We start from the raw sequence: 22402 nt of genomic DNA, 5'->3' as shown, positions 1-22402 counted from the left end.
TCTTGTTTCTTGAGGTAGGATTGTATTGCTGTAAACTTACCTCTTAGAACTGCTTTTGTTGCATCCCATAGGTTTGGAGCTGTGTTTTCATTGCCATTTGTTTCTAGAAATTTTTTTATTTCCCTTTTGATTTCTTCAGCAACCTGTTGGTTACTTAGAAATGTGTTGTTTAATCTCCATGTGTTTGTGTTTCTTACAGTTTATTTTCCTTGTAATTGATATCTAGTCTCATAGCGTTGTGGTTGGAGAAGATGCTTGATACGATTTCAATTTTCTTAAATTTACTGAGATTTGATTTGTGACCTAAGATGTGGTCTATCTTGGAAAATGTTCCATGTGCACTTGAGAAGAAGATGTATTCTTCTGCATTTGGATGGAATGTCCTGAAGATATCAATGAGATCCACCTCATCTAATGTATCATTTAATACTGTGTTTCCTTATTAATTTTCTGTTTTGATGATCTGTCCATTGGTGTGAGCGGGGTGTTAAAGTCTCCTACTATTATCGTGTTACTGTCAATTTCTCCATTTATGTCTGTAAGTGTTTGTCTTACGCATTAAGGTGTTCCTACGTTGGGTGCATAGATATCTACAATTGTTATGTCTTCCTCATGGCTTGATCCCTTGATCATTATGTAGTGTCCTTCCTTATCTCTTGCAATCTTCTTCATTTAAGGTCTACTTTGTCTTATGTGAGGATTGCTACTCCAGCTTTCTTTTGCTTCCCATTTGCTTGGAATATATTTTTCCATCCCCTCACTTTCAGTCTATATGTGTCTTTAGGTATGAAGTGGGTTTCTTGTAGACAGCATATATATGGGTCTTGTTTTTGTGTCCATTCAGCCAGTCTGTGTCTTTTGGTTGGAGCATTTAAACCATTTACATTTAAACTAATTATTGATATATATGTTCCTAATGCCATTTTCTTAATTGTTTGGGGTTGATTTTGTAGATCTTTTTCTTCTCTTGTATTTCTTGACTATATAAGTCCCTTTAACATTTGTTGTAAAGCTGGTTTGGTGGTACTGAATTCTCTTAACTTTTGCTTGTCTGAAAAGCTTTTTATTTCTCCATCAATTTTGAATGAGATCCTTGCTGTGTACTGTAATCTTGGTTGTAGATTTTTCCCTTTCAGTACTTTAAATATACCCTGTCATTCCCTTCTGGCCTGAAGAGTTTCTACTGGAAGATCAGCTGTTAAGTGTATGGGGTTTCCCTTGTATGTTACTGGTTGCTTCTCCCTTGCTGTTTTTAATATTCTTTCTTCGTGTTTAGTCTTTGTTAGTTTGATTAGTATGTGTCTTGGCTTGTTTCTTCTTGGGTTTATCCTGTATGGGACTCTTTCTGCCTCTTGGACTGACTGACTATTTCATTTTCCATGTTGGGGAAATTTTCAACTATAATCTCTTCAAAAATTTTCTCATACCATTTCTTTTTCTCGTCTTCTTCTGGGATTGCTATAATTTGAATGTTGATGTGTTTGATATTGTCCCAGAGGTCTCTGAGACTATCCTCAGTTATTTTCATTCTTTTTTACTTTATTATGCTCTTCAGAAGTTATTTCCACCATTTTATCTTCAGCTCATTGATTCATTCTTCTGCTTCAGATATTCTGCTATTGATTCCTTCTACAATATTTTTAACTTCAGTAATTGTGTTGTTTGTCTCTGCATATTTATTCTTTTTTTTTTTTTGCATATTTATTCTTTAATTCTTCTAGGTCTTAATTGATTCTTGCATTTTCTCCATTTTGTTTTCAAGGTTTTTGATCATCTTTACCATCATTATTCTGAATTCTTTTCCAGGTAGTTTGCCTACTTCCTCTTCATTTATTTGGACAACTGTGCTTCTAGTTTCTTCCTTCATTTGTGTAGTATTTCTCTGCCTTTTCATTATTTGTTTTTAACTTATTGTGTTTGAGGTCTCCTTTGCCCAGGCTTCAAGGTTGAATTCTTTCTTCCTTTTGGTTTCTGCCCTCCTAAGGCTGGCTACCCCACCGCCAAGGAGTGGCTACTGCGCGGGTACAGGAGGGCGGAGAGGAGCTACTCCACGTTCAAGGGCAGGAGGGGCGGCCGTGAGAAGATACCCCTCGTCCAAGGTAAGGAGCAGCGGCTGCGCTTTGCTGGAGCAGCCGTGAAGAGATACCCCACGTCCAAGGTAAGAGAAACCCGAGTAAGATGGTAGGTGTTGCGAGAGGGCATCAGAGGGCAGACACACTGACACCATAATCACAGAAAACTAGCCAATCTGATCCCAGGACCACAGCCTTGTCTAACTCAGTGAAACTAAGCTATGCCATGTGGGGCCACCCAAGACGGTCAGGTCATGGTGGAGAGGTCTGACAGAATGCGGTCCACTGGAGAAGGGAATGGCAAACCACTTCAGTATTGCCTTGAGAACCCCATGAACAGTATGAGAAGGCAAAATAATAGCATACTGAAAGAGGAACTCCCCAGGTCGGTAGGTGCTCAATATGCTGCTGGAGATCAGTGGAAAAATAACTCCAGAAAGAATGAAGGGATGGAGCCAAAGCAAAAACAATACCTAGTTGTGGATGGCACTGGTGATAGAAGCAAGGTCCGATGCTGTAAACAGCAACATTGCATACGAACCTGGAATGTTAGGTCCATGAATCAAGGCAAATTGGAAAAAGTGATGCTTTTAAACTGTGGTGTTAGAGAAGACTCTTGAGAGTCCCTTGGACTGCAAGGAGACCAACCAGTCCATCCTAAAGGAGATCAGTCCTGGGTGTTCACCGGAAGGACTGATGCTGAAGCTGAAACTCCAAAACTTTGGCCACCTCGTGCGAAGAGTTAACTCGGTGGAAAAGACCCTGATGCTGGGAGGGATTGGGGGCAAGAGGAGAAGGGGACGACAGAGGATGAGATGGTTGGATGGCATCACCGACTCAATGGACATAAGCTTGAGTAAACTCCGGGAGTTGGTGATGGACAGGGAGGCCTGGTGTGCTGCAGTCCATGGGGTTGCAAAGAGTCAGACGTGACTGAGTGACTGAACTGAACTGAACTGACCTGGCAACCTCAGCTATGGAGCTACTTGGGGGATAACACAGTAGGAATTTGAGGGACTTCCCTGGTAGTCCAGTGTTTAAGACTCCCTGATTCCAATGCAGGGAGCCCGGGTTTGATCCCTGGTCAGAGAACTAGATCCCGCATGCTGCAACTAAAGACCCTGCTGCTGCTGCTGCTAAGTCACTTTAGTCGTGTCCAACCCTGCATGCTGAAACAAAGATCAAAGATCCCATGTGCTGCAACTAAGACCCAGTGCAACCAAACCAAACGTTTTTGTTTTTTTTTTTTAACACAGTAGGAATTTGAGTTTCTAAAAGAAATATTAGTCCTTGCAGTAAAAGTCCCATCTCTGCCTCCTCTATGATCCCACTATCATTATTGTTGGTCACTGATGGCTCATCTCAGTGACCTCTTTTCCCTAAGCTTTACTTGACCCTCTTTTGGATATGTTCTTTCCTTATTTCTGAACTCCTAAAATACTTGTAACTTTTTTTTAAAATAAAAGTTAGCTCATGCTAGCTAGGTATAAGATGTATGCCTCACACTAAACTACCAAGACCCTTGAGGGCTGGAGGAAGGTATATGTAAGAGAGGGAAATGTGACAAATGCTGACCTTGGAGGGTTTTATATATCCCAGCACATAACCTTTGCCAGGTCACTTAATCTCTCTGAGTCTCAGTTTCCACATCTGTAAGATGGAACCAACAATAGTTATCTTATGTGGGAGTAATGGGAAGTGACTGAAAGAACGTATGGTCTTCTGTAAACAGTATTTCCCTTCCCCTACTCTCTTAATGGGCATTCCAGGTGGCACAGTGGTAAAGAATTGCCTGCCAGGACATAAAATTAACACACAGAAATCCCTTGCATTCCTATACACTAACAATGAAAAAACAGAAAGAGAAATTAAAGAAATACCATTCACCACTGCAATAAAAAGAATAAAATACTTAGGAGTATATATATCTAAAGAAAGGAAAGACCTATATATAGAAAACTATAAAACCCTGATGAAAGAAATCAAAGAGGACACAAATAGATGGAGAAAATACCGTGTTCGTGGATTGGAAGAATCAATATTGTCAAAATGACTACCCAAAGCAATACTACCCAAAGCAATCTATAGATTCAATGCAATCCCTATCAAGCTACCAACGGTATTTTTCACAGAACTAGAACAAATAATTTCACAATTTGTATGGAAATACAAAAAACCTCGACTAGCCAAAGTAATCTTGAGAAAGAAGAATGGAACTGGAGAAATCAACCTGCCTGACTTCAGGCTCTACTACAAAGCCACAGTCATCAAGACAGTATGGTACTGGCACAAAGACAGAAATATAGATCAATGGAACAGAATAGAAAGCCCAGAGATAAATCCACGAACCTATGGACACCTTATCTTCGACAAAGGAGGCAAGAATATACAATGGAAAAAAGACAACCTCTTTAGCAAGTGGTGCTGGGAAAACTAGTCAACCACTTGTAAAAGAATGAAACTAGAACACTTTCTAACACCACACACAAAAAAAAAAACCTCAAAATGGATTAAAGGTCTAAATGTAAGACCAGAAACTATAAGGAGAACATAGGCAAAACCCTCTCTGACATAAATCACAGCAGGATCCTCTATGACCCACCTCCCAGAATATTGGAAATAAAAGCAAAAATAAACAAATGGGACCTAATGAAACCTAAAAGCTTTTGCACAACAAAGAAAACTATAAGCAAGGTGAAAAGACAGCCCTCAGATTGGGAGAAAATAATAGCAAATGAAGCAACAGACAAAGGATTAATCTCAAAAATATACAAGCAACTCCTGAAGCTCAATTCCAGAAAAATAAATGACCCAATCAAAAAAAGGGGCCAAAGAACTAAACAGACATTTCTCCAAAGAAGACATACAGATGGCTAACAAACACATGAAAAGATGCTCAACATCACTCATTATCAGAGAAATGCAAATCAAAACCACAATGAGGTACCATTACACGCCAGTCAGGATGGCTGCTATCCAAAAGTCTACAAGCAATAAATGCTGGAGAGGCTGTGGAGAAAAGGGAACCCTCTTACACTGTTGGCGGGAATGCAAACTAGTACAGCCACTATGGAGAACAGTGTGGAGATTTCTTAAAAAACTGGAAATAGAACTGCCATATGATCCAGCAATCCCACTCCTGGGCATACACACCAAGGAAACTAGATCTGAAAGAGACACATGCACCCCAATGTTCATCGCAGCATTGTTTATAATAGCCAGGACATGGAAGCAACCTAGATGCCTATCAGCAGACGAATGGATAAGGAAGCTATGGTACATATACACCATGGAATATTACTCAGCCATTAAAAAGAATTCATTTGAATCAGTTCTAATGAGATGGATGAAATTGGAGCCCATTATACAGAGTGAAGTAAGCCAGAAAGATAAAGACCAATACAGTATACTAACGCATATATATGGAATTTAAAAAGATGGTAATGATAACCCTATATGCAAAACAGAAAAAGAGACACAGATGTACAGAACAGACTTTTGGACTCTGTGGGAGAAGGCGAGGGTGGGATGATCTGAGAGAATAGCATTGAAACAAGTATACTATCAAGGGTGAAACAGACCACCAGCCGAGGTTGGATGTAGGAGACAAGTGCTCAGGGCTGGTGCACTGGGAAGACCCAGAGGGATGGGATGGGGGGGGATGTGGGAGGGGGATGGGGAACACATGTAAACCCATGGCTGATTCATGTCAATATATGGCAAAAATCACTACAATATTGTAAAGTAATTAGCCTCCAACTAATAAAAATAAATGAAAAAAAAAAAAAAAAGAATCACCTGCCGATGCAGGAGAGGCAAGAGAGGCACATTTGATAGTGGGTTGGAAAGATTCCCTGGAGAAGGAAATGGCACCCCACTCCAGTGTTCTTCCCTGGAAAATTCAATGGACAGAGGAGGCCGGCAGGCTACAGTCCATGGGGTTGCAAAGAGTCGGACATGACTGAGCACACACACATGCACCTATCTTACTAATTCAAATGTGTAGTCTCATCCCTTATGTGCAGTAAGTATCCAATAAATATATTACAGATGTCCTGCAACGAAGATTTCTAACAAGACATCAGGGCCAAAATTAATATTCTTTTAATACTCTGCTGACAATCAAAAAGTCACAGATCTATATGTTCAATGTGCTCTCAATGAATGCTTATGAGGATATATTTGACTTTGGCTAGAAACTATGCCTTTCAAGGTCACTACCATTTCTCATTTGTAGACTCATGACTCTAGTTCAGATGAGCTAAAACTAACAGTAAAAGGAACAAACAACTTCACACAGTCTCTTGAAGATAAAATGAACTCTGTTCAATGAAAGATTTTTTTTCTCACATCTCAACATGGGTGGATATTTTTAGCTCCTTTCTCCCTCCTGCCTATGACTCCAAATTTTAGAAAGAGTATATTCTATTTTCATTCTCCATACATTTTCAATACTGAGTCACTCCTAAAACCATGGCATTACTGCTTTGAAAAACCACAGATGAATAAAGTTACTAACTGACCTCCTAATTGTAAACCCGGTAACAAAGTTCACAGGGCTGAATTGTTCAGTTTCTTGGCAAAGTTTTCTGGGTCTTCCACTGTCTGATGGGGCTTCCCTTTCCTCGTCCTCTTCTGTACTTCTGAGCTAACCCTCCCCCACACCCCTGCCTTCTTCTCCTCCCCTCTATACACAGTCCCTGAGCATCTCACTCATTTCCATAGTTTCAGCTACTGATTGTCTATCTCCTTTACACCCAGCAGTGGCTTTTCTCCAGGATGATGTCTATTGCCCACCACAGATTTCCTTTTTTTTTTCCCAATAATTTTATTTATTTGTGGGCTTCCCAGGTGGCACTAGTGGTAAAGAGCAGGCCTCCCAATGCAGGAGACTTAAGAGACTCAGGTTCCATCTCTGAGTTGGGAAGATGCCCTGGAGGAGGAAGTGGCGACCCACTCCAATATTCTTGCCTGGAGAATCCCATGGTCTTCATTGCTGTGTGGGCTTTTCCCCAGGTGTGGCAAGCAGGGGAGACTCTCTAGTTGCAGTGTGTGGGCTTTTCATTACAAGGGTTTCCATTGTTTCACAACATGGGCTCTAGGGTGTGAGGGTTTCAGTAGTTGGAGCACATGGGTTCAGTAGTTGGAGCACATGGGTTCCGTAGTTGGAGCACATGGGTTCCGTAGTTGCAACTCCTGGGCTCTAGCACAGGCTCAATAGTTGTGACACATAGCTGAGCTGCTCTGAGGCACGTAGGATCTTCTCAGATCAGGGATAGAACCCGTGTCTCCTGCATTGGCAGGCAGATTCTTTACCACTGAGCCACCAGAGAAGCCCCACACATTTCCTCCTGGATGCACTCTTCTCATCTCAGACCCTGATACCCCCAGTAAGACTCCAACAGTTTTGCTCAGTGTACTCCCCATGCACTTCATTCAGAGTCCTGATGACTCAAATTGAGATTTTCATTAATTCGATAAAGAGGCTTTCCTCCCGGCAGGTTTGGCCCCCACCAACCTGGCAAATGAAACATGAGCTGGGCAGCCTTGTGCAGTGCACAACTTGGACAAATGTCAACTGTGGCCCTGGTGTTTACTGCAAGGAGTAACATTTCTTTCAGGAATTCAAAACCTCACTAGGCTTATTTACTTTTACAAGTAGGACCATAGCTCAGGTTGACAGGTAAGAGGTTGCAAAGAATCTGTGCCATAACTATTCTAAGCAAAATGCTAATTGGTGATATTTACTCAACACTATCAACTGAGGATGTATTGCCATTGATTTATTTTTAATTCCATGTATTTTTTTTATAAAAATGATATTTGCTGAATGTGAATTACTGCAATAGATTCTGCCTGATCTAAGATCTTAAATAATTAATACTGAATAAATAGATCACTTGAAAAAAATAAACCTGAAATGTAAAGGTTCACATTAGCTTAGCAAGGTAATGGAATCTTCTTCAGTCATTGTTTAAACTAGGTTTAAATGTGGTCTAGTCAAAAGAAAGAAGATAAGATGCTTCTTGAGTTATCTTTCTACATACTATCTTCCAACATTCTTTCCATTTTAATCTCTACACAATTCACAATTTATATTTTGTTTAAAAATGTGATATCAATTGAAATATGACTGGAGATACATAGAAAATAAATTTAGCTATTAAGAATTCTCATAGGATATCAAAATTATCAAGGAAATTCATAAATACACATATGAGAAATTACATATGCATGTATAATAAACTTGAGAACATTCATAAAATTCATAAAGTTTGAAACACTTCAAGCTAAATTAGTTTTAATTCACTAAGAACAATATTTCTTTTAAAAAATTTTTAAAGTTTTTATTTAATTTACAATATTATATTAGTTTGAGGTATACAGCACATCAATTCGATATGTTTATGGATTATTGTTATTGTTATTTAGGCACTAAGTTGTGTCTGACTCTTTGCGACCCCGTGGACTGTAGCCCACCAGGCTCCTCTGTCCATGGGATTTTCCAGGCAAGAATACTGGAGTGGGCTGCCATTTCCTTCTCCAGGGGATCTTCCTGACCCAAGGATCAAACCTGGGTCTCCTGCCTTGGCAGACGGATTCTTTATCACTGAGCCACCAGGGAAGCCCTACTCTCCTTAAAATTACTACAGAATAATGGCAATAGAGAAATGAACGTCTGTTGTTTAAGCCGCCCAGCAACTAAGCTGGTGAGTTGAGCTCTCAGCGGGGACTCCACATATCTTCTGAGTTCTTCCCATATGGCCCTTTGCTCTCTAGCCTGACCCAAAAATTCCAGCTGCCTTAACCTCCTCCAAGGTCAGAGACCACTCGGTTTAGGCGCTCCTTCCTGTGCTGCAGCTGAGAAATTCTCTCCAGGCAGTATGCTCAAGCAATCATAAGGTTCACCTTGTTTGTCTTCCTTTTCTGTGTTGCCTGTTGTCCACGCCTTAAAACTATTATTTTACATATCTTTTCTAGTGATTTAGTTGTATAGGAGGAGGCTAAATCTGGACCCAGTCGTTTCATCGTGAACAGGAGCAGAAGTCTTACAGTGTGTTGCAAACTAAGTCTACACTGTAGACTCCATGCTCCAATATCTAGCAGGGAAAGCTGTCCCGCATTTTTTCATTTCAAAACATTCATGGTCACTGGGGTCCCTTTCTTTTTCAAATGAATTGTAGAACTAGCTTGCTAAATTCTCTTTAAAAGCCCTCTTGGGTCTTGGACTGGGACTGAATTAAATTTATATAGCAATATGAGATATAACTAATATCTGTACATTTTATATACCTTGCCCTTGTTTGGGGTAAGTTAATATTATAAAATACTATGAAGAACGGTATTTCTAACTAAAGCTTTTTGATATCTTTAGAAAGAATTAGATACACAAATGTGCACATAAATGTTTATTTCAGATAGAGAATCTATACAATAAGTATACATCTAACAGTGATAATCATTTTTCATGAATTACTTAAGATTAAACTACTATCCTAAACCTCTACCTTTGGAGGCCATTATTCTACTGGATATATATCTGTCATAAGAAGTATCAAGGGTAACATATCTCCCTGGCTCTGTCTCAGTGTGAATGCTTATATAAGAAGGTATGTATGAAGGTGTCTGTGTGTGTGTTAGTCACTCAGGCAAGCTCGACTCTGAGACTCCACGGACTGTAGCCCACCAGGCTCCTCTGTCCATGGAATTCTCTAGGCAAGAATACTGGAGTGGGTTGCCATTCCCTTCTCCAGGGGATCTTCCTGACCCAGGGATTGAACCTGGGTCTCCTGCATTGCAGAAAGATTCTTTTTTTTTTCTTCTTAAAAATTAATTAATTTATTTTAATCGGAGGCTAATTACTTTACAATATTATGGTGGTTTTTGCCAGACATCGCATGAATCAGCCACGGGTGCACATGTGTCCCCCATCCTGAACTCTCTCCCACCTCCCTCCCCACCCCAAGCCTCTGGGTTGTCCCAGAGCACTGGCTTTAAGTGCCCTGCTTCATGCACTGAACTTGCACTGGTCATCTATTTTACATATGGTAATATATGCGTTTCAATGCTACTCTCTCAAATCATCCCACCCTCACCTTCTCCCACATAGTCCTAAAGTCTGTTCTTTACATCTGTGTCTCTTTGGCTGTCTAGCACGTAGTGTCATCATTACCATCTTTCTAAATTCCATATATATGTGTTAATATACTGTACTGGTGTTTTTCTTTCTGACTTAACTTCACTCAGTATTATAGGCTCCAGTTTCATCCACCTCATTAGATCTGACTGAAATGCATTCTTTTTTATGGCTGAGTAATATTCCATTGTGTATATGTACCACAACCTCCTTATCCATTCATCTGTGCATGGACATCTAGGTCGCTTCCATGTCTTAGCTATTGTAAAACAGTGCTACAGTGAACACTGGATTACACGTGCCTCTTTCAATTCTGATTTCCTCAGTGTGTATGCCCAGCAGTGGGATTGCTGGGTTGAATGACCATTCTATTTTCAGTTTTTTAAGGAATCTCCACAGTGTTTTAATGGCTGTACTAGCTTGCATTCTCACCAATAGTGTAAGAGGGTTCCCGTTTCTCCACACATTATCCAGCATTTATTGTTTGTAGACTTTTTGATGGCAGTGCAGGCAGATTCTTTACTGTCTGAGCCACCAGGGAAGCCCATGAAGGTGTTTAAATTGAATAATCATACTCATGAAAGTGTTTAGATTTAATAATAACATTTATGTGTGCCTACTCCAGTATTCTTGCCTGGAGAATCCCACGGACAAAGGAGGCTGGTGGGCTACAGTCCATGGGGTCGCAGAGAGTTGGACACCACTGAGTGACTAACACACACACACACTCTGTTTTAAGTGCTTCATTAAATCATGTATTAAGTCAAACCAATCACCCTTGTATTACATTGGAAAACTTGAGGAAAAAAATAACTTGGCCAAAGTCATGCAGCTGGTAAGTGGTAGACCAAGGTGTAAACCCAGGTGTCTTCCCATGGAGCCCATCCCCCTAACCTATTCAATGTATTCCACGTGCTGCTTTTAAAACGGACTGTTAAAGCTGATATTTCAGTTCTTTTAGTCATGTCATCATCAAGTGAATATAAAATTAGTTTTAAATCTAAATTGTTAAATAAATACATTTATTCAACAAAACTTTATTGTACATTTTCTGTATATCAACATTGTATTAAAAATTGAGATGCAAAAATGAGTAAGTTTGGAGAATGATAACAGTTTCTACATATGCAAATCCACGTTGGATTAATTATTCATGAAAGATTATGTGTTATTCACCTTTGTGCAGGTAGAATTAAAAGAAATATGTTCAGTAGAAGACAAAACACAAAGTTGGCAGTAAATTTCCTCCAACTAATTTAAGTAGGAAAGAATCCAAAGGTAACATTAAACTTTGAGGTAATGTTACCTCAATTTAATACACAAATGACCATGCAAAAATAAAGAAATATGGTTATAGTAAAATAAATAAGCTGTTGTATTGTGTGCACTCTTAATGGTATAAGCTATTTGGAGTACAATGGGTTCTTTCATGTCATGTTAACCATTTACTTAATAAAATACCTCAAAAGTCTTAATCTTAAGACTTTCATAATCATTCTCTTGATCACACAATCACCACATAACATGTAGATAATGGGGCATAATAATACTTTATCAGGTCTGACATGGTTTATTCAGAATGGGATACGTTACTAATTTGACAGTTGTATAGTGGGTAAAAGACTCTCTGTACATGCTAAAAGACTCTCTGTACACAGTAAAAGACTTTCTGTACACATGCACACACACATGCACACACATGTACACACATGCACACACATGCACACACATGCATACATACACACAGGCACAGACACATGCATTTCAGATTTCTTGGGGAATGTATACGTCCTCCCCCTGCCCCCAAGTCAGACTATATGGGTCTGACTAAGGCTGGACTAAAACACAAACATGAAATATAGGAATTGCTAAAGTGTTAGGTTAGAAGGAGCTTAATGTATAATTAAAAACATATGAGCAAAAAGTTAAATACTGTCCCTAAAGATAGTACTTTTTTTTTTCAGGAATAATTCCTTACAAGGCACATGCAGCTTTATTTTTGTAAAGTTTAGTAAAATGTTGTCAAATGGCAGACAATGTCAAAGCAAAAAAAAAAAAAAAAACCAAGAAGTAAAAAAGAGTTTGGGGGCAAAAGGCAAATTGACATCTTCCATTTCTTTTCAAGCGCATCTGAACCAGTACAAACGGAAGGCACAGGCCTCCATGTGCAGTTGTCTAACGGTATTTGCTTGTGGTTTTTCTCTTGCATTTTTTTCTCAGTGAGTAATACAGAATTACACCATGCATGCAGCTTTAGTCTTCCAAATTCCTAAGGGAATTGTATCTACTTTATGTTCACATGCAACTCCAAAGGGGAGTTATCAGAAGGACTTTATAATTCTACAAAGTTTATGAAAAGAAACGCCCTTGTCATAGAAGGGGTACCTTTCATTAATATAATTATATATTTCATTAATATAATTATTCCACTGTTTCATTATCCTCTACTGATTATGCTGATGGAGTTATTCAGGGTGAAGAGAAGGCCAATATATTTTATAAAGTGTGCAAGATAGAATCCTGAGAAGGTTTTTGTTCTTAGAGAAACAACTAGTTCCTACAATTTGTATTAATTGTTATTAATGGGAGAATATTATTGCTTAATATTGCAACCACCATGAACTACTTTCTATAGCTGTCCTGATTGTTAAAAATTAAATCCAGGCTTTGAACCCTATAAATAAATGGCTACAAAATATAATTACACATCATAAGTATAGCCCTGGGCTAGTGTTATTTGTTTATTTTCACCAAAAATTAAATATCAACATGAATAAATGACTATAATGAAAGGAAAAAAAGGCATCCAAACCCTCCCAACCATGTGGATGTTAGATATTAACAATAATAAATGTTCAGAAAGATCTCAGAGCTTAGAAACCTCAGACCAGGTTTACATGGTACAATTGATAACAGATGGTATTACTGCCTGGTGCATTTAGAATTATGAAAAGCAATAGTTTTCTCTCCTTTTCAGCTTCCTTTTCCTTAAGATCTTGTATATACCATTTGTGACTCAATAAGATTTGTTGAACTTCTACTACATACAAGGAACTGAGTTAGATGTTATAGAGGACACTAAAGACTGAAGAAAGCATAGATTCCACTCTTGAGAATCATAAAAGCTAGCAATAAAGAAAGAAAAGATGTTTATAAATGACTATGATAAAATAGAAAGAGGAAAAGGGAGGGAGGGAATTAACGTATACTGAGTGCCTGGCATGTAGTAGACACTGTGTTAAAAGTTGATGTTTGGCAGAAACCAACAAAATTCTGTAAAGCAGTTATCCTTCAATTAAAAAATAAACACATTAAAAAAAGCAAGAAGTTATATACACGTTATCTTATTTTAACTCTCACACCCTCCATTGAGATAAGATTTCATCATCTCTGCTTTACAGATGGGGGAAATGAGACTCTCTCCCAAGATCACAGAGCTTGTAAGTGGTAGAGCTAGGATTTGACTTACGATCTGTCTGGATTCACTGTCTATAGTCTCTCTGTTTTAAACGTAAAGTCATATAAAAAGCTGTACAGGATAAAATGCTGTGTGGAATCAGCAAAAGGGAGAAATTATAATCAGCTAGGGGAAGTAACAACATCTTGATGGAAGAAGGAACATGTAAGTATGAAGGGTTATCCTATTTGGATGTGCAGAAACAGTGTATCTAGGCACTGAGAGGGAAGCACTTCTGGAGAAAATCCTGGTTAAGAAAAGACAAGAAAAGACTTGAAGAGAAAAGAATGAATGGTTTGATTCAGTTTGGATGAAGCATCGTGCCCAGGAAGAAAATTACTTAAAAATCAGTGGGATAGGGGCTTCCCTGGTGCCTCAGTGGTAAAGAATTCACCTGCCAACGCAGGAGACATAGGTTTAATCCCTGATCCGGGAAGATCCCACATGCTATGGAGCAACTAAGCCTCTGCACAACTGCTGAGCCTGTGTTCTAGAGCCCAGGCGTCACAACTACCGAGCCCATGCATGCCAGAGCCCATTCTCCACAACAAGAAGGGCCGCTGCAGTGGAAAGCCCGTGCACCGCAGCTAGAGAGGAGTCCCCGCTCAGCGCAACTCGAGAAGAGCAACGAAGACCCAGCACAGCCAACATAAATAAATAAATAAAATTATTATTTAAAAAAAAAAATCAGTAGGATATAGTGCTGGAAAAACAGGTCAAGTCAAAGAAATGGAATGTCAGGCAAGGAACTAGATTTTACCACCGTCTAAATGGTAATCATATTGAGATTCAAAGTTTGTGAGTCAGAAGAATGACATAATAAGAACCATGATAGAAAAACTTTGTCTGGAAAACATATATAAGTTGATACTGGTTGATGCTACACTTAATTCCCACTTGATGACTCCACTACAGGGATAGGAAAACCTAAATGTCCACTTTTTGGACTCAGCTCGTTTGCAGCAGTGACAGGCCAGGCAACAGGCATGTCTGCACAGTGTGTAGAATGGCAAGAGGGATTCAGGGTCAAGAGAAATAGAAATGGAGAGTCCTGTCAAGCAGGCAGTGAGCTAGAGGCATCGACCTGTTCAGTCAGCCATTAGCAAGGCTGCAGAGAGGATACACACCATGACTCTTAACACCCAGGGTATGTGGGGGCTAAGTCGCTTCCATCATGTCTGACTCTTTGTAACTCTATGGACTGTAGCCCACCAGGCTCCCTGTCCATGGGATTCTCCAGGCAAGAATATTAGAGTGGGTTGCCATTTCCAACCCAGGGTTCAAACCCATATCTCCTTCCTCTTCTGCACTGCAGGTGGATTCTTGACCACTGAGCCACCAGGGCAACCCAGCAGTGGAAAGGAAAGGGAAAGGAGGACCTTGGATGAAGATGGTAATGGAAAAGCAGTGTAGACACGTGGAACTGGGAAAGGACTCAAGTCATCAGAATGGGGTGCCTGGATCTGCGCAGAATTCCATTATTAGGACTAAGGCATGGCACGAAGACCACACTTAGAGCAATGGCATTGATGTTGGTTCACCTGTGTGTGTAGGAAAAAGACTTTCTTAAATGCCTCATGTCCAAGTCCCAACAGAACCTGGGGATTAACCAGATGTGTAAGCACAGAGTAGGGTGGTGGGTCTGCAGAACTGACAGCACTTCGACACTCTGCTGCTGCTGCTAAGTCGTTCAGTCATGTCCGACTCTTAGCGACCCCATGGACTGCAGCCCACCAGGCTCCTCCATCCATGGGATTTTCCAGGCAAGAGTACTGGAGTGGGGTGCCATTGCCTTCTCCGTTTGACACTCTACTTGACTACTATTATTAAAAGAACTATCAAAAGAACAGAGACTGAGTCTGTCTTGTTCACTACAACTTCACATCCTTGTACCTAATAAGAGGCAAAATAGACATGAGTTATTGAACTGAATTATGTTAATATGGATTAATAAAAAACATCAGGTGACTTTCATTTCAACAGATTAACTTTGCGCCACCCCTGAGTAACTCCCATCATGTCTAGTTTGAAATACAAATGTTCATCTGTCTGTTTTCTCATTTCTTCCCCTTCTTTCTTCCTTCACTTTCTGTTGTCACACTTTTTTTCTTTTTCTACCCAATTGTTTTTTTCAAGTCTCTGTGATTATTTACGCTAACTCATCCCTTTTCCTCTCCAAGAATTTGATTTCCTCTGATTCAGTGGATTCACAGCAATATCCTCTCCATCCATTCCTCTTTTCCCATTGTAACCACAGCTGCTAGAACTGCCCTTTTTTTTTTCTTTCTAATATCCTTTCACCATCTCATTTCCCTTGTCAAGAACCATTTTCTCACCCATTTAGGTAAATGCATAGATTCACCTCTCTTCCCTCAGGCCTATTTTCATATTCAATTTCATACTGTCACTGTAACAGAGTTCATGGCTATTTAGCTTTCTAGTCTTTTCAATCTTTTAACAATCTAAGTCCATCCGAGCCGTTTTCAATTTTAGGAAGATGATCAGAACTCCTTGACGATAAGCTATTTTCCCTTTTTACCACTGGTCTGCAAAATAAAACTCTATTAATCTGGAAATCCTTACTCAATAAGTGTGATATCAAAGAAAGAGTACTGAGCTTTTCTAAGAGTTTTACATCATACAGCAATGTGAATAAGATGATGTGGCAGTGTTCAATCTCTGCAAGAAAACACTAATTGACATAAACATTTGCATATGAGTAACAAGCAGTTAATAATCATCTAGTACTAAGTGAACACTTCATTAATAATTCTCTAATTTAAAATCTGAAATTGTAAGTTTCTTTTGAAAAATACTATAATGATGTAGGAATAAAAAGTAGGTCAGACCTTTCCTTGGGGACATAGCAACAAAATTCTTTGCCTATGGTGTAGAAAGACAATGTGGGGGTATCTCTTGGCTTCTTAAAGTGCCATGATACACTTTCAACTTTCAGCTACCATGATCCATCCATAGATGTTCCTGGCTCTGACTATTCTTGGCTTCCTGTGCTGGTTTATCATCCTTCATCTGCTCATTCACTATGGCTGTGCATTCAAAATTTGTTACGACCATGTTCTTTTTTCCCCATGTTCTCCTTTTAGAGTTCTCCTCTTTAATGTCTCATTATGCTTTTCATGCTGTCTTTCTGTCCAGTTTTCTAAGTCCTTATAGCCCTATCTGAGTTTTCCACTCTGTTTCGTCTATAGGACACTCGCACTTGAAAGTTGTAGCAGATGTAGCTGCCTCTCTCCAAGACTGTGCTAGAATGCAGGTCCCATATGTTCTTACGGCTTCCCGCATTCCTTGAACAGCTGGAGTGTATTATACCTTCTAGGGTAGGCCAGAAGTGCCAGGGAGTTAACACCCAGGTACAACTCTCACCAATGAAGAATGGGAAATTAGTGATTAAATGCATCAGTTTTCCTGCCCTGCAGTAGGGCAACTCTAAGGCAAGCTCTGCACTGCTTCTCATAGGCTCTCATAGGTTCTGTGTGTATAAGTTCTCACCGGTTCACAGACACAGATACATATATAGAAAAGGATATATACAGAATGTGTGTATGTGCTCAGTCACGTCCGACTCTCTGCGATCCCAAGGACTGTAGCCCACTAGGCTCTTCTGTCCATGGAATTTTTCAGGCACGATTACTGGGGTGAGTTGCCAGTTTCTACTCCAGGGGGATCTTCCCGACTCAGGGATTAAACCTGCATCTCTAGCATCTCCTGCATTGGCAGGCAAATTCTTTACCACTGTACCACCTGGGAAGCCCAGTTTATATACAGAATAAGAAGAAGATCAAAAATATATATCTCTTAGATCTAGATATAGGATAATATTACTTTCAGGGCTGTTGTAAGCATTACATAAAATAAAGCATGCAAAGCAACTTTTACTTTGTTCTCATCTCATTATAATGTAGCAGTTTCAAATTTAGGGAAGAAACTATGACTTTCTTTCATGGATTTTTTCCCTCCAGTAATTAGCTTGAGATTTAGAACATAAGAGTGAAAATTAAGAACAAAATAATGCCATTTGCAGCAATACAGATGGACCCAGTGGTTGTAATACTGAGTGAAGTAAGACAGACATAGAAAGACAAACGTCATATAATGTCACTTATATGTGGGATCTAAAAAAGAAGGGTAAAAATGAACTTATTTACAAAACAGGAGTCACAGGCATAGAAAACAAACTTATGTTTACCAAGGGGTAAAGGAAGGAGGGATAAACTGGGAGGCTGGAACTGACATATACATTATGTTGTTCAGTCACTCAGTCATGTCCAACTCTGCAACCCCAGGACTGCAGTCTGCCAGGCTTCCCTGTCCTTCACCATCTCCCAGAGTTTGCTCAAACCCATGTCCATTGAGTCGATGATACCATTCAACCATCTCATCCTCTGTTGCCCCCTTCTCCTGCCGTCAATCTTTCCCAACATCACGGTCTTTTCCAATGAGTCAGCTCCTTGCATCAAGTGGCCAAAGTATTGGAGCTTCAGCATCAGTCCTTTCAATGAATATTCAGAGTTGATTTCCTTTAGGATTGACTGGTTTGATCTTAGATCAATGGCATACTACTGTACTACATACTATTATCTATAAAATATATAACTAATAAGGATCTATCATATAGCACTGGGAACTCTGCTCAGTATCCTGTAATGGTATATGTGGGAAAATAATCTAAAAAAGAGTGGATATGTGTATATGGACAACTGATTCACTTTGTTGTACACCTGAAACTAACACAATATTGTAAATCAACTATACTCCAATAAATGTTTTTTAAGCGAAAATTATAAACAATGAGAGTATTCATTATTATGAATAATGAATGAATATAAATTAATTACTTCTCAAGCTATTTCTCATGAGTAGTGTGAAAAGGAATATTCTACTGGGGAGGTTTTGTTTGCTTTGTTAGATATCCTTATATTCAGAGCTCATAAAATATAAATATATTATCGTGGTCTAGTAGGAGGATCAGCACATAATAGACAGTTTGTGGCATCGGCTACACTTATTTAGGAAACAATCTAGGACAGAAATAGTATTCAGCATATCGAGGGGAAAGAGACAAAAAGGGGACTCAATAAATAACTATTTTATTTACAGGTATTATGGTGTTAGAGGTAAAACATTAATAATGGCATTTCCTTCTCTCTGATTTCCTCCTGACTATAATAATTGCTAATATTGAGGGTTTTTTATTGACTGTTCATTTCTGACAACTCTCTTCTGTGCGTTTCATCTTTATACACATTCCTCTCCTTCCTAATATTTCCTCATTTTCTTCACTATGATTTAGGGCTCAAAAGATTGTCTGTTGACTGCTTTCACGATGATAAGTCATGTCTTCAGCAGTTAGTTTATATTGAAAATATAGGGAGGGGAGGGAGTTAATATATATTTAATTATGGCTGATTTGCACAGCTGTATGGCAGAAACCAATACAACATTAAAGTAATTTTCCCCCAATTAAAAAAAAGTTTTTAGAAAAGACTGAAAAAAGGAAATGTAGAACAAATTAAATATCTATCTATAATAAATCAAAATTAGTTGATAGGACGGCAATCTAAATAATCAGTCTGTGGGGATTGACGACAACGTATTAGTAATGATGAGTCAGTACCTAATGCCAATGAGCTCCTACTGAACATCTACTACTAAGTCATTTTATCTTACATTAAGGCCCTGTGGCACTGTCTCAGATCTGTTAAAGAGTCTTGCTTTGTATGACAGTACATTGTTAAACTTGCCATCTGGCCCAACAGCTGATATGACTCACACGATCCTGAAGAGGCCCCAAAGATTTACTCCTGGGAAATATCTGGTCTACTGTGTGGTGTCATGATTACTGGCTCATAGCTTTTTTATATGCTTTGAAAAGAACTGTAAATCCTCTAGGCTGGAAAAATCCTAAATTGAGATTAGTTTGTGAGAAGAAAAAGTGTTCACTTACCTGAGGACCCGGCTGACCCTGAAATTGAAAAGGAGAAAGAAAGGAAAACAGTTACAAAATTGCTTCCTAAGTGAGTATTTTCAGTATCAAAACTTAAACTAGTTCTGAACATGTTTTCAAAATATTTCTGAAAATAATAATACCTAACTACAGACAATTTCACTTTGTGTTTTAATAAAGTTATTTCTTAATATTTTTACTCTATGCTATTTATCTCAAATCTTGATGTTATGGTCTATTATATGTAACTCCAAAATGACTCAAGAGTTTTACTATGCTCTGGAATTAAAATGGAGAAAGAAAAGGCAAAGGGTGAAATAGATCTCACATGATAATAATGAATGGGTTACATAAAGGGAGGATCTTTGAGCACATTATTATTATGAGCTACATATTCAGAGATGGCACAGAGAAAAGAAAAAAGAGGCAGTTGTTTAATTTTAGAATTCACCAACTCTTTACATTTCTCATTGTTTCAATAATATTTTAAGTCTGTTAAAAAATAAACATCTATCTTTTACTCTGGAAAATCCAACCTAAGGGCATTTTAAAAGAATATGAGAGGTCTTTGGCTCAATTAAAGTGCATCATAACTTCTCATACAAATAAGATTATGTAACCTTTGGTCAATCAGATTTATTTTTAATGTCGTTTTCTTGTTGTTTAAACTAATAAAAATTTCAAAACAGCATAACTGCAAGTGCTTCTTACTAAGGAATAATCACCTGTGAATCAAAGTATTGATTACACATCACCTTCTTCAACTCTCCAATTGGATTTTGCATAGATGAGATGAAAGAAAAAGTTCACACTGAATTAGGGAATCTTAACAAGTAAATAATGTATAATCTCATTATATCACCTGTATGCCACTGAGTATTACACAAAAAAGCAAGAAGCTAATACAACTCCCAGAGAAGACTCTTTCTTTCTCTTTCAGCTTCTCTTCAGACTTGGAATTTCTCTAGGTACATGTTCTCTAACTGACTGGTGATAAAACAGATCCAAGAGCTTTGTCTAGATTTTATCTAATCAAACCAGGGAGGGCAGTTATACCAGCTACTGTGGATGTAACTCACCCCACCCCTGACTCTTCAGTGATGCAGACAGATAACAGAATACCATTCACTCATTCCTTATAGTCCCAGGCCAATTTGGATGTGTTATTCCATTTATTATAACTGTCCTGAATTTTATAAATAAAAGAACAGACTCACAGAAAAGTGAAGTCGCTCAGTCGCGTCCGACTCTTTGTGACCCTATGAACTGTAGCCCACCAGGCTCCTCCATCCATGGAATTTTCTAGGCAAGAGTACTGGAGTGGGTTGCCATTCCCTTCTCCAGGGGATCTTCCCAACCCAGGGATTGAACCTGAGTCTCCCACATTGCGGGCAGATGCTTTACCGTCTGAGCCACCAGGAGATCACTGAGACTCATAGAAATAAACCAAAAATCACACAGCCTATAGGCAAAAAGGGCAAACTTTAAATCCAAACTGATTCCAAAGCTCCAACATTTTGCCTTTCACTCTGGAAGTTTAAACTCTAAGCTGTATGCAGACTTAACTGAGATCAGCATGGTCCCAGAGCACTCTTAACTTGAGTGGACACTAAACCTCCCAGGTACTCCCAGGCTGCAACAGCTCGAATCTCTGCTTCCAGATGAAGACCTAGGGCCACAGGGCACCCAGGTGCCCTCTGAACTGATACCTGTACAGAAACCAGGTCAACAAAGGTTCTTGAGGGTAGCAAACAGCTCTAACATCAGCTCTAAACATGGAGAACCTATAAGTACAGGGCTGTTCATCTGCATGTAAATGTGGATCTTCCAGATCCGCATAATGGATGAAATTACAGTGCATGCTCACTGGCTCTTACATTACCACTCCTTCTCTGGATGCTTTACGCTTTCAACCTTCCCGAACTTTTAAGCTAATGCACACTCTGAAATGTGACCATGAACCTTTTATAGAACCCCAGAATAAATTACCTCTCTTATGTGTTTTTTTTTTTTGTAAAGACTAAAATGTAGACATCACTAAAATCAGAAAGAATTTCTTCAAAGGAATATATTTTAGCATCATTGCTGAGATTTTTTTATTCCTATGGTTGTTTTACAAATTACAGGCTTTTCTAGTCTATCTTTAAAAACTAGCATTTCTGCCATTACATTTAACAAATGACTTTTAGCACGTTTGTAGAAACTGCACAAATATACATTGCATTATGAATTTTTTATCAGTGATAATGAGAACAAATAGTAAATGATGGTAAAGATAAGAAGTGGACTTTTATATAGGCGCTGGAACATATACAGCACCAGGGAACTCAGATTACCCTAACGTCAGATATGAATGTGAGGTGTGTGTACATGTATATGTGTATGTGTAGGGTGGGGAATGTGAAAAAGAGAGATGGAAGTGCGCTGACAGAGAGGATTCCCAGAAAAACAATGCAAACTAAACGGCAAATTTGGCAACCTCCTTAAATCATGGCTTACACAATGTACGTCTTACAAATCATACACAAGATTCCAGGACTGCCTACACCAAGTCTCCTTAACTCAATGTGATGTCACAAGCTATCCACTTGGAGACACCTAGAACGCCAGGCGTCTCCTAGGGAACACCTGTAAGAAAGCAGTCTAGCAGCTGGTATCTGGCAGTCAGGGTAGTAAAGCCATCTGGCTAAGTGAGCGAAGTGATGGAGGAGAGGCTCTCACCCCATGGAGAGCAGAGCATAGAGAATAGACAAGAGCCCAAGAAGAGCATC

General features: G+C 39.0%; 1 protein-coding gene across 23 annotated transcripts in view; it reads right to left on the bottom strand.

The window, feature by feature from the left end:
- COL25A1 (collagen type XXV alpha 1 chain) overlaps positions 1-22402 on the bottom strand; it is a 501341-nt gene that overhangs the window by 189041 nt on the left and 289898 nt on the right. For all 23 annotated transcript variants that reach the window (XM_043871317.1, XM_043871320.1, XM_043871305.1 and 20 more), the window contains exon 5: positions 19632-19649. In XM_043871317.1, the coding sequence (XP_043727252.1) occupies positions 19632-19649 (18 nt within the window). The remainder of the gene's footprint in view (positions 1-19631; positions 19650-22402) is intronic.

Source organism: Cervus elaphus, chromosome 17 (genome assembly GCF_910594005.1).
Source record: "Cervus elaphus chromosome 17, mCerEla1.1, whole genome shotgun sequence".
NCBI classification, from domain to species: domain Eukaryota; kingdom Metazoa; phylum Chordata; class Mammalia; order Artiodactyla; family Cervidae; genus Cervus; species Cervus elaphus.
Note: the sequence above shows the minus strand (reverse complement) of the source record. Positions and strands in the feature narration are given on the sequence as shown.